This window comes from Bos grunniens, chromosome 1, assembly GCF_055505025.1.
Source record: "Bos grunniens cultivar Pamir isolate PY7600 chromosome 1, Bosgru_T2T1.0, whole genome shotgun sequence".
NCBI classification, from domain to species: domain Eukaryota; kingdom Metazoa; phylum Chordata; class Mammalia; order Artiodactyla; family Bovidae; genus Bos; species Bos grunniens.
The window spans coordinates 5,282,985-5,295,433 of NC_141165.1; the positions used below are offsets into that span (position 1 = coordinate 5,282,985).

At 51.8% G+C, this 12,449-nt stretch overlaps 1 protein-coding gene across 1 annotated transcript in view; it reads left to right on the forward strand.

The window, feature by feature from the left end:
* Positions 1-12,449, forward strand: part of SH3BP5 (SH3 domain binding protein 5) — an 83,092-nt gene that overhangs the window by 57,787 nt on the left and 12,856 nt on the right. Inside the window, exon 4 of the mRNA XM_086401294.1 lies at positions 10,623-10,787. Within this exon, the coding sequence (XP_086257420.1) occupies positions 10,623-10,787 (165 nt within the window). The remainder of the gene's footprint in view (positions 1-10,622; positions 10,788-12,449) is intronic.

The following is a 12,449-nucleotide window of genomic DNA, read 5'->3' on the forward strand; positions in this document are numbered from 1 at the left end:
TGATGAACACAGGCCAGAGCTGGTGCATGGTAGCTGAGACCTTCTGCCAGCCTTCATTCCTGGTGGGCCCGTGTCTAGGTCAGCCTGGGCAGTGGAACTTCCTGTGATGCTGGAAATGTTATGAGTCTGCGCTGACCAGTGTGGGACACCAGCCGCGTGTGACTCATGAGCACTCCTTGGTCTGGGTCTCCTCAGTGTGGCTGACGCAACTGGGAAAACTGAATATTTATTTCATTGTAATTAAATGTAAGTAGCCACCTGTGACCGGTGGCTCCTGACACTGCAGTTCTAGAGAAGAGTATGTAGGTAATTGCCAATGAGAATAGTTTTACTTACTTTTTATTATAGGAAATGTCACATATATATTGAGTAGTGGGACCACCGGAGAAGGCAATGGCACCCCACTCCAGTACTCTTGCCTGGAGAATCGCATGGATGGAGGAGCCTGGTGGGCTGCAGTCCATGGGGTCGCTGAGGGTCGGACATGACTGAGCGACTTCACTTTCACTTTTTACTTTCATGCATTGGAGAAGGAAATGGCAACCCACTCCAGTGTTCTTGCCTGGAGAATCCCAGGGATGGGGGAGCCTGGTGGGCTGCTGTCTGTGGGGTCACACAGAGTCGGACATGACTGAAGTGACTTAGCAGCAGCAGTGGGACCACATATATCGTTCCTCCAGCTTCTGTAAAAACTAATCCATTGGCCAATCTTATTTCACCTTTACCTCCCCGCCACCCACCCCTTAGCTCTCACTTCTGTGTTACCTTGAAGCAGATAATAGCTTTTGAATTTTTGTTTTTAAACAGCTCATCTTTAACCTCAGGATAGAATAAAACTGTTGAGGTCCTTTAATGGACTGGAACCTGGTGGTCTGGAGTCGACGATAAGAAAGTAAAGGAGAGAAAGGCTGATATTCCTTGGTTTACACAGAAAGCCAATAAAGCCCCTGGCACGAGGCTTGCTCTGTTCACAGAGGCCTCAGGTGCCCTCTCAGTGGGGTGAAGGCACAGAGTGCCTTCTCGAGAGGGTCTTAGAAGCCTGGGCAGGAAAGTGAACTCAGAGGGCCTCTGTGCTCCAGGGGATCAGCCTGAAAAAGAGAGGGAGAGAGAGTGAGAAAGCAAGACACGGGGACCAGAGCTCTGATGGAGCAAAGGTGTTTTATTTAGCATTGTGTAGGTATTTATACTGTCTTACAAGATAGCTGTTTTCAGCAGAGATAAAATCAAAACTTACAAGTTATCAAGAAAACATGAGGTCATCCACAAGAGAGAGTTGTAAATAACCATGTTTACCATGTGGTTCATAAAAAGGAAGAGGGTACTTACCACTGTATAGAAAACTAACAAAGGAAATGCCTGGATTCCTCAGTCGTGGGAGAGGCTTGCCTCTCCTCTCAATTCCTGAATATTCAGGAATTAATAAGGAACAGAGAATTCCTGACAGATCCAAAACAGCACACAGGAAGCCTCCTGTTAAATGGTTCCTGACATAAAACTATTTGACCTTGATTTTTTTCCTCATCCCTTGTGGCTTCTTTGCCATTTATTCACGAGCTTTGCAGCCTTCCACTTAACCAGCTGCAGGCCCTGAATGATGTCTCTTAAGACTGCTCAAGGCTTTCTCATATTTCTGTATTGAGAAATACACACCACAGATCTTTAATTTGTAATAATATTGTTTAATATGTTTTATATTATACAGTTTAATGTTAACTGATTATGGCTCAAACTGTACATGCTAACATTTGGGACTGATTAAAAACTGATGTCCCATATGTTCAACCAGTTCTTAGATCTGTAAAAAAAATTGGTCCAGGAAAATTGTTTGACAGAAATAACGGAGAACTCCATGGCATAGGCTGTAATGAGTAAAGTTTGTCGATGAAACTGCTTGATGGTTCAGGTTGATGTGAAACTGAAAAGAACTGATCCAAGTGAAAATGATTTTGACTAAATACACGTGAAAAAAGTTAGGAACACTGGATATGAAAATGTCAAGCAACTGAAAGGGCTGCATGGCATTCTCTCTAGAAGATGCTTCTGATGACAGTGTTTGTGTCCAGAGCATCCTCAGGGTCAAAGCGGCCGCTGCCTGTTTCTGTCCACTCTTCTGTTAACCTCAGATATGTCTGGAAGGGCGTGGAAGGGGGAAGTTTCTGGAACCGAACGTCTCAGGCTCTGGCGACTGCCCATCCCTAGGATGACTCAGAACGGACTGGGGCTTGAGTGAAACCAAGATCAGCCGCCCTGCCTCCTGCCCACTTTGATCTTCCCCCTGGATGTCCCTCCCTCTCTGAGGGCCTCTCCTCTTCCTCGGGTGGCTTAGAGAAGCCTCTGGAGTTTTCTCCACGAGCCTCTAGCTGGGGGCTGAATTCTCCCAGCAGCATGTGCAACAGTCCCCGTGAGGAGGCAAGGCCAAGGACGTTCCTGGTGCCCCAGTGGCTTAGAACTCTGCCGTGCTCCCAGTGTGGTGCTCCAGTGGCTTAGGACTCTGCCGTGCTCCCAGTGCAGGGGCCTGGGTTCAGTCCCTGGTCTGGGAACTTGACCCCGTTTGCCACCACTAAAGCCAGGTGCAGCCAAATGAATAATTTTTTTTTTTTTTTTTTAAAGAGGCAAGGACAAAATTGTATCTTAAAAAATCAAAAAAAAGCAAAGACGGGGGCTTCCCCCAACCAGGTGCCTGGTGCAGTGGGCACCTGGCCCTTGTCCTGAGCCCCGTGGAGCGGGAGCCGTCCCACCTGGAGCTCTCGGGCTGCAGAAGCCAGGCCTCCCTGCAGTGTCTCCCGGGGGCTCCACGGCCAGCAAAGGGCCAGTGCTGCCCGCCCGGGTCAGGGACGTTCCAGGCCTCTCTGGGAGGCCGTGGGAACCCTGTGTCCATTTCATGCCAGAGTCTTCAGAAGCCTTTTGTGGATCCGTGACTGTTGCCTTCGCCTGCTGGGAGGTGTATGCAGATGGAGCCCACTCGTTCCTTCAGTAAACTGGAGCATCCCTTTGGGTTTCAAGTGCTACCAGCTCTCAGAAGGGGATAGGGAAAGCCATCTGGAGGCCTTTGAGGGGAGTGGGTGTGAAATGGTGATGGCCCACTGTTCCCCTGGGATTGGGGTCCGAGGGGAGGGAGCAGTGTTGGGGTGCAGGAGAGGTCCCGCTCAAGAGCGTGTAGCCTCAGCCTCTGTAGACCCCACCTTCGGCTCCCCTGGTTCCTGACTGGGAAGGAGCTGAGCTCTTACACAGGGGTCCTGCACCTCCACACCCCCACTTTGTGGAAGGGAAATACGCTGTCTTTGGGGGCTAGCATCTTTTCTCCCTGTGACCCCCCTACCCATCCCCGTCTATTCAGCAGTCCAGTGTGGCGCCGGGATTAGGAGAAGCAGCAAGAGGGGCCTCGCTGGAGCAGTGCTTGCTCAGCAGTGTGTAGCCCAGCAGGTGGCTTTTTTTTTTTTTAGAAGTTTTGCACGAAGGCCCTGGGTCAGGGCTTGAGTCTCGACCCACCCTTGCTCTCTGTGGGGCCCTGGGCAGTTTCTTTAACCTTTCTGAGCTGGTCTCCTTCACAAGGTAGGATGCCACTTGGACTCGCTCCCAGGGTAATTCTGAGACCCTAGTGCGGCCTGTCCCAGAACATCTCATCGTATACCGTCTGACTCAGAGTGGATGCTCCAACAGTAGCTGCTGTGATCTTCCTCACAGTTATCTGAACCCACACAGCGTTTGTTGGCAGTCAGGTACTGGGCCAGTCTCGTCTTGCGGGCGCTCTCTGTGATCTGGAGCTGCCCCCAGTGGGAGCACGGGTGTTGGGCGGCCAAGTGACCCGACCCCTAGTCATCTTCTAGTTTCTGCAGCTGACTGGCTGGTGGGCATCCCGGGTGGGGGCTCCCGTGCGGTCCTTGGTCCTAGCGGCCCCTCTGACTGTGTGTGATTCATGGATAGACTGTCTGCTTGCCCACGATCATGCCGTTGGTAACACTGCCCAGGGAGCAGACACCTCATGGTAGAATGGAAACAGCCCCGCCCAGGGTCGGGGGGCTCTGGTCTCCTGGCCAGCTCCCAAGGAGACATTTAACACGTGGTTGTGCTTCCTTGGGCCCTGTTTTTTTTTTTTTTTTTTAATGAAGGGTCGAGCTGGATGGCCTGTGCACCAGCTTCGCCTCTGTTGCACCCAGCACGAACATCTGGTGCCCAGCTGTTGGCTGGTGTGGGGTGGAGTCCAGGCAGCGACTGTGGCCTCAGCAGGGGCTCCTCCGGCCTTGTTTCCAAGACTGCGGGAATCCACAGTTTCCAAGCTGGTGGGGCCAGTGTCTAATGAAGGCCCCCTTCAGTTCAATTCAGTTCAGTCGCTCAGTTGTGTCCGACTCTTTGCGACCCCATGGACTGCAGCACGCCAGGCCTCCCTGTCCATCACCAATTCCTGGAGTTTACCCAAATTCATGTCCATTTATTTGGTGATGCCATCCAACCATCTCATCCTCTGTTGTCCCCTTCTCCTCCTGCCCTCAATCTTTCCCAGCATCAGGGTCTTTTCAAATGAGTCAGTTCTTCCCATTAGGTGGCCAAAGTGTTGAAGTTTCACTTCAGCATCAGTCCTTCCAAAGAATATTCAGGACTGATTTCCTTTAGGATGGACTGGTTGGATCTCCTTGCAGTCCAAGGGACTCTCAAGAGTCTTCTCCAACATCACAGTTCAAAAGCACCAATTCTTTGGCACTCAGCTTTCTTAATAGTCCAACTCTCACATCCATACATGACTACTGGAAAAACCATAGCCTTGACTAGACAGACCTTTGTTGGCAAAGTAATGTCTCTGCTTTTTAATATGCTGTCTAGGTTGGTCATTTTTCCCTCTATTTCTTTACACTGATCACTGAGGAAAACTTTCTTATCTCTTCTTGGTATTCTTTGGAACTCTGCATTCAGATGCTCATATCTTTCCTTTTCTCCTTTGCTTTTCCCTTCTCTTCTTTTCATAGCTATTTGTAAGGCCTCCCCAGACAGCCATTTTGCTTTTTTGCATTTCTTTTCCATGGGGATGGTCTTGATCTCTGTCTCCTGTACAATGTCACGAACTTTAGTCCATAGTTCCTCAGGCACTCTATCTATCAGATCTAGTCCCTTAAATCTATTTCTCACTTCTACTGTGTAATCATAAGGGATTTGACTTAGGTCATACCTGAATGGTCTAGTGGTTTTCCCTACTTTCTTCAATTTAAGTCTGAATTTGGCAATAAGGAGCTCATGATCAGAGCCACAGTCAGCTCACAGTCTTGTTTTTGCTGTCTGTATAGAGCTTCTCCATCTTTGGCTGCAAAGAATATAATCAGTCTGATTTCAGTGTTGACCATCTACAGAATGGGAAAGACTAGAGATCTCTTCAAGAAAATTAGAAATACCAAGGGAACATTTCATGCAAAGATGGGCTCGATAAAGGACAGAAATGGTATGGACCTAACAGAAGCAGAAGATATTAAGAAGAGGTGGCAAGAATACACAGAAGAACTGTAAAAAAAAAAAAAAAGATCTTCACGACCAAGATAATCACAATGGTATGATCACTGACCTAGAGCCAGACATCCTGGAATGTGAAGTCAAGTGGGCCTTAGAAAGCATCACTATGAACAAAGCTAGTGGAGGTGATGGAATTCCAGTGGAGCTCTTTCAAATCCTGAAAAATGATGCTGTGAAAGTGCTGCACTGAATATGCCAGCAAATTTGGAAAGAAGAGTTGACTCATTGGAAAAGACTCTGATGCTGGGAGGGATTGGGGGCGGGAGGAAAAGGGGACGACAGAGGATGAGATGGCTGGATGGTATCACTGACTTGATGGACATGAGTCTGAGTGAACTCCGGGAGTTGGTGATGGACAGGGAGGCCTGGCGTGCTGCGATTCATGGGGTCGCAAAGAGTTGGACACGACTGAGTGAACTGAACTGAACTGAACTGAACTAGGTTGGTCCTAGCTTTCCTTCCAGGGAGTAAGCGTCTTTTTATTTCATGGCTGGTCCCTTACCAGATCTGTTCACGGGCCGCCTTTTAATGCTCTCTGCATGGAGCGGTGTCTGTGAAAGCCGTTACGTGTTCACAGGTGGTGAAGACCTGTCGCCTTTTTCCTGTGTTGCCTCTTGACGGCTCCGCTGGTATCTCCTCCTCAGAGCTGCGTTGGGAGGGCCTCGCTCTGGTCCAGTTTGCTAACTGGCTCCGGCCCCTGTGTGGATGAGGAAGCCCTTATTCAGCTAATGTGTTAACATCAGGGCCGGAGTCCTTTGTTGGAGTTTGAAGGTAAAGCTCAGTTGGTTGTGCCAAAGATTTCTAGGTGTCTTTCATACGATGGTGAAAACCAGATAGGCTGCTTTTTTTTAACCTTTTACTTTTTTTTTTAATTAATTTTTTTGAAGAATAATTGCTTTACAGAATTTTGCTGTTTTCTGTCAAACCTCAACATGAATCAGCCACAGGTAGACATATATCCCCTCCCTTTTGAAACTCCCTCCCGTCTCCCTCCCCACCCACCCCTCTAGGTTGATACAGAGCCCCTGTTTGAGTTTCCCGAGATATACAGCAAATTCCCGTTGGCTATCTATTTTACATATGGTAGTGTAAGTTTCCATGTTACCCGTTCCATACATCTCACCCTCTCCTCCCCTCTCCCCATGTCCGTAAGTCTGTTCTCTATGTCTGTTTCTCCATTGCTGCCCCGTAAATAAGTTCTTTAGTACCATTCTTCGAGATTCCGTATATATGTGTTAGAATACGGTATTTATCTTTCTCTTTCTGACTCACTTTTGGACTCTCAATTGGCTTCTGATTTTTGAGGTCACGTGTCCTATTAGGATGCAGGCAAGCAGTCTGAGTGCGCCTCCTCAGTTTGATGTGGGCGTGAGCTCTCCGATGCCCTGCGTATTTCCACGGCCGAATCTGGTGCCTCACACCCTCTCCATCAAGGACCCTGCCCTAAGAAACCTTTGATTTCACTCTCTTAACAATGGTCGCATGTGCTTTACACCTGTCACTTGTCACTGTCTGCCTGGGAATTCGTAATGAACGCGTCTGTTTTCCCCGCTGAGCTGGAACTCATTATTTTGCTTTGGGCTCTGTCTCCCCTCGCCCCCGGAACTTAGAGTCTAGGCAGTGCCTCATCGACAGCTGATGGCCTGTGTCCTGCCGGGGTTGGGGGGCTGGTGCCTGCTCCCCTCCCCATGTATGTGCCTTCCTGGCTCTTCTTTGTGTATGTGGTTTTAGAAAATGTTTGCAAAATGCCTTACAAAGAGGTCATGCACTTTGGGATTCTTTAGGAAGCTCCCAAAGTTTGTTTCCCTGGGCTTAAAGTTGTAACATGGGCTATGTGCAGCTAGAAAGACGTTGAGAGAGATTAAACTGGTCTGTGCAGGCTGCTGTAGTCATGTCTATCAAGTTTGCAGGATAGCCCAGCTGTGTGGAGGGAAAGATACGTTATCATGTAGGTTTAGATTTGGCTGAATATCACCCTCATGTGGTGGCTCAGATGGTAAAGAATCCGTCTGCAACGAAGGAGACCAGAATTTGATCCCTGGGTTGGGAAGATCCCCTGGAGAAGGACATGGCAACCCACTCCAGTATTCTTGGCTGGAGGATCCCACTGAGAGAGCAGTCTGGTGGGCTACAGTCCATGGGGCATAAAGAGCTGGACATTGCTGAGCGACTAACACTTTCACTTTGGTGGAATGTTAACAGAAAACCCTCAAATGACACTGGCTTAAACATGAAACTTTATGTTCTCTGTTGTGTGAAAAGTCAGGGCAGGGCCTAATTTTCTGTTTCTTCATCCTTAAGAGACTTGCCTCATGATCCAAAATGGCTGTTGAAGCACCGGTCATTGTATCCATGTCACAGATGGAAAGACAATCCTGGAAGTCTCACTCCATGTCCTTTTATATCTCATTAGCGAAAAGTAACAGGGGCACTAACCATAGTGACAGCTGGGAAGGAGGGTCTTAGCTGGGGCATCGCCTCACCTGGAGACATGAGGGCTCTATTTCCAAGAAAGATGCAGAGAACAGACAGTGGGTACAGAACACAGGCCCAGCTCATTTCAGTGAATGAATGAATAAGGGGATACATTTGGCTCCTGTGGATTAAATGTCGACCAAACCATCATAGTAGCAGGATCCACCAAATGATAAGGAAAGCCCATTTCTGGTACCACAGGAGGGAAGGAACCTTGAGGAAGCTCCCCAGGGACTTGACAGAGCTCCTGTTCTTCTGCAGGGCCATTCAGGTGGGCTTCCTCTTTTCCTTCCTTGTAAGTCTGGTTCTCTTATTTGGAAGGTGCAGATAACACGGCAGTGGGTGACGATGGGCTGGACCCAGGTCAGAACCACATTTCAGAAGGTCCCCCTGAGAACATCATCTTTTTTTTTTTTTTTTCGGTTTGTTTGAAGAAAGAAAAGTTTCATAATTCAAGCAGGACAACCTGGGAGAAGAGAGTTTATCCTTAAATGTTGCTGAATTGAAATACTAAAGTGAAAGCGAAAGTCGCTCAGTCGTGTCCGACTCTCTGCGACCCCATGGACTATCCAGTTCATGGAATTCTCCAGGCCAGAATACTGGAGTGGGTAGCCTTTCCCTTCTCCTGGGGATCTTCCCAACCCAGGGATTGAACCCAGGTCTCCCACACTGCAGGCGGATTCTTTACCAGCTTGAGCCACCAGGGAAGCCCAAGGGCATGGCGGGCCTGGAGCCCAGGCCCTGGAGCGGCGAGTCTGCTGCTGGCAGTGGACCGTGCTGTCTTCTCGGGGGATCTGTCAGGTCCAGGGGGTGGCCCCCAGCCCCTAGAGGCACACCAGGAGGGCCTGGGGCCGCACGGCAGGAGTGGGTCACAGAAGGCAGGTCCCCTGGTTAAAGCCTTAGCCTGACATTCGCTCAAGGCCCCAGTTCTTTTTTTTTTTTTTTTTTTAATTTTGGCCGTGCTGGGTCTTCCCTGTGGCATCCGGGCTCGGTATTTTCAGCACACGGGCTTAGCTCTCCTGTGGCATGTGGGATCTTAAGCTACCCCACCAAGGACAGAACCCGTGTTCCCTGCCTTGCAAGGTGGCTTCTCAGTCACTGAGCCCCCAGGGAAGATCCCCCAGGCTTCCGTCCTTGATTCCTCTTTAAAATCCTGATTAGGGTCTTTGTCACGCCTCCTGGAGACGATCTGTTCCCACTCTCTGCTTCCTCTAGGCCCCAACCAACCCAGAATTTTCAAATCATCCCGACTCCCAGCCTCAGTTCCGGATCGTCCCCCTTTAAGAAGCGCCCCCAGGCCGGGTGTGACCTGAAGCGTGCAGTGATGGCCCCGAGGGGTCGGCCACACATCTGTCCCTTACCCAGGGGCTGCTAGACTCCAGGTCTGAGTTTGCTCTTCTTGACCACCTTTGGGAAACGGCCCGTGGTTTCCAAAGACTTGCTCTCGGTCACAGGAAGCTGACTCGGGATGGGGGAGGCCTGGTTCTTTTCCTCCCCACTCCTGGGTCCCAGGGACCGGCCTGGGGTTGACGCTCAGCTTGTGCAACTGACCAAGGGCTCCTGTTAGCAGGGGTGGGCAGGTGGGAGGCTGCGGCAGGCCAGCATAGGGCGGCAGCTCGCCTGCACTCTGGCCGGGAGTCCAGGCTGAGCCTGCCCTGAGTGGGGACAAAGATTTGTTGCAAATTTCTGGTGCAAACCACATGCTCCCCTCCCAGGGGAATGTTTCTACTGTTGAAAAGCAATAGACTGTCAATCAGCTAAGTAATGTTCAATTTTCTAGTCCCAGTAAAAAAAGTTTTTTTTAAATAGCAGGTGGAATTAGTTTTAATATTTTAACCCAGTAGGTACAAAATACTGTCATTTCATCATGTAGACAACACGGATATTAGTTAAGGAGATCGCTTTTCTCCGTCTGTGTTAAGACTTTAAAGGGTGGGATGTTCACACTCATTTTGGATTAACGACGTGTTACATTTTCAAAAGGCCCAGAACTTGGCTGCTGTTTCTATTGATTTGCCCGCTTGAGGGTCCTTGAGAGCAGGGAAGGCGCTGTGACCATTAGGGTCTTCCCTGCACCCCGTCGCCAGTGTGGGTGTGTGCGATGTGAGTGGGAGCCTATTCTGCAGCGTCACCCCACGGGGCCAGGACTCCGAGCAGCCGGAGTCTGGTCACAGCTGCATGAGCTCGGGAGTCAGCCTGGGCCTCCTGGAGACACGGTTCCCACCCAGAATGATGCTGCTGGACTGTTTTCTACGGGGCTTTTCGGATTCTCCTGTGCTGTGAACCAAACCGCCCAAACCACGGGTCTGGGTGGGGGCAGGGCTGGGGACACTGCCCTTGGCCCCCTGGGCAAATGAGAGCATCTCTGTGAAGGCCTGCGGTCGGGTACACCTGCCGCACGTGGGCCACTCTGCTGCCTCTAACTTGGATCAGAGCTGGCCGGTGCATCTGGGTCCGTTGGGTCCCAGGCTGTGAAAACCTCCACGTGCCCCATCCGGCGTCTGCATGTGCCTGCGGGTGCCTGGCCTGTTGCCCGGGCTGCACAGGCAGAGAAGGACTGCACCCGTGCAGACCCTCGGGACGCCCACCTTCCGGGGAGGGGAGTTATAACCGGTCCGGGTCCGCGGTCTCACGAGGTCTCTCCTGCGCAGGCGCAGCTGGAGGCTCAGCGAGCCACGCAGGACTTCCAGAGGGCCACCGAGGTGCTCCGCGCCGCCAAGGAGACCATCTCCCTGGCCGAGCAGCGGCTGCTGGAGGACGACAAGAGGCAGTTCGACTCAGCCTGGCAGGAGATGCTGAACCACGCCACCCAGAGGGTACGAGTCTCCGTGGGGCGCACCTGTGCGGGCCTGTGTTGCACCTGCATGTGGGCGGGCAGGGTGGGCGTGGGGCGGGGAGGGGGCTGGGCTTGCCCCCGCCTCGGGTTCCTGCGTCTCCGGGGTTTCCCGGAGCAGAGCAAACAGGCATGTTGTTCGCCCACAAGTGGTCATCTCCTGGGGGGTCTCCGCAGGCCTGGAACTAAGCCGTCCTCCTTAGCGCCCGTCCTTGTCAGCTGAAGTCCCTCTGGTTCAGATCATCGTTGACAGTCCTGACCAGTGTGGGCTTCCCCAGGGGACCCCCGGTCCTTCTCCAGGGTCTCCTCCCTCTGAGTCCCCGGGGTCTGGCCGGGTTTGGAGCTCCAGGTGGACGATCTGGATGACCTGCCGGACTGGTCTTGGGGCATGTGTGCTCTCAGTGAGAGGCGGGCCATGGCCGCTAAGGCCTGAACCCCCGGGATGCACGGACTGGGTGTGGTCTGGGGAACCAGGGTGCCTGTGGAAAGCAGGCTCTGCAGGCTGTGGGCTTCACTGGCTGTGCCTGCTGGGTTTGAGGTCATCATGGGGCATCATTCAGCAGCTCCGGGACCTGATCTCTGACCACAGGGCTATCAGCAGTGATGGGTGTCGCTGGACTTGTCCCCTCTTCCTGACTCGCCCAGGCTCCAGAGGGTCCTGCGGGATGTTCAGTGTTTCTCCCCCTGCTGAGGCCTTGGATGTGGGGTGGCGTAGGGGTGGGGCCGTGGGCCTGGTCTGGATCCCCGAGAGGCCACCTGCAGGGCTAGAACATAACTTTTTCCAGTGTCACCTGCCATGTGGGCTCAGGTCCTGCAGGACATGATGATTAAAGGTGGCCTTGAGCATCCCTAAATAGAACACCTGACTCATAAAGGGCTGGGACTTGGTGTCGAATCCACGTTGACTCCACTGCTGCTGCCCGCTAAAGCCCAGACCCCCGCCTGGGCTTGTGTGGCCTGGAGCCTCCTGTCTCCTGGTGGACACAAGGCCTGAACAGCCAAATGCAGGCTGGGACAGCTTTCCTGGGTCCACGGGGGAACTCCCACAGGGGAGTTCGGGAATCTTGGAAATTTACAAGTAGCCTGACAGAGTATAAAGGATGGAGGAAAAAACCTCCTTCCAAGAACTTCATGGAAGGGCTGCCTTTTCTTCCCACCCTCCCTTCCACCCCAACCAAGATCCATATCAGCTAGATAGGAATCATCGCAGAGATCACTTAATGTGTCCTTTACAAAAATAACGGAACATATTTCTGCTTTTTCTCCTTCTACTTGTTAAGTCCCAGGGCCGTAGTAGATGGTGATGGCAAGTCCCCAAGAGGTGTCCCCAGGACCTCCACACTCCATGGCCGAGAATACCTTTCACACCTGTCTTTGTGAATGGCGCTCCTTGGGGTTGTGCAGTGTTCAACTGGGGAGCTGTCCAAGATGGCCCTAGGCCTCCTGACACCACGTGGGGCCCCTGAGGGCCCTGGGAGGGTCATTTGACGTGTCCCCTCACTGAGGCTGCCGACGATTTCTTGGTTGTGGGGGTGACCTCTGCAGATGAGCAGACTTCCTGGGTCACGGGCCAGGATTTCCACCCTGGGGGGCTCCTGGCCCTCTTCCCTCGCTTCCTCTCCGGTTTTATGGGGCTCGGAGGCTG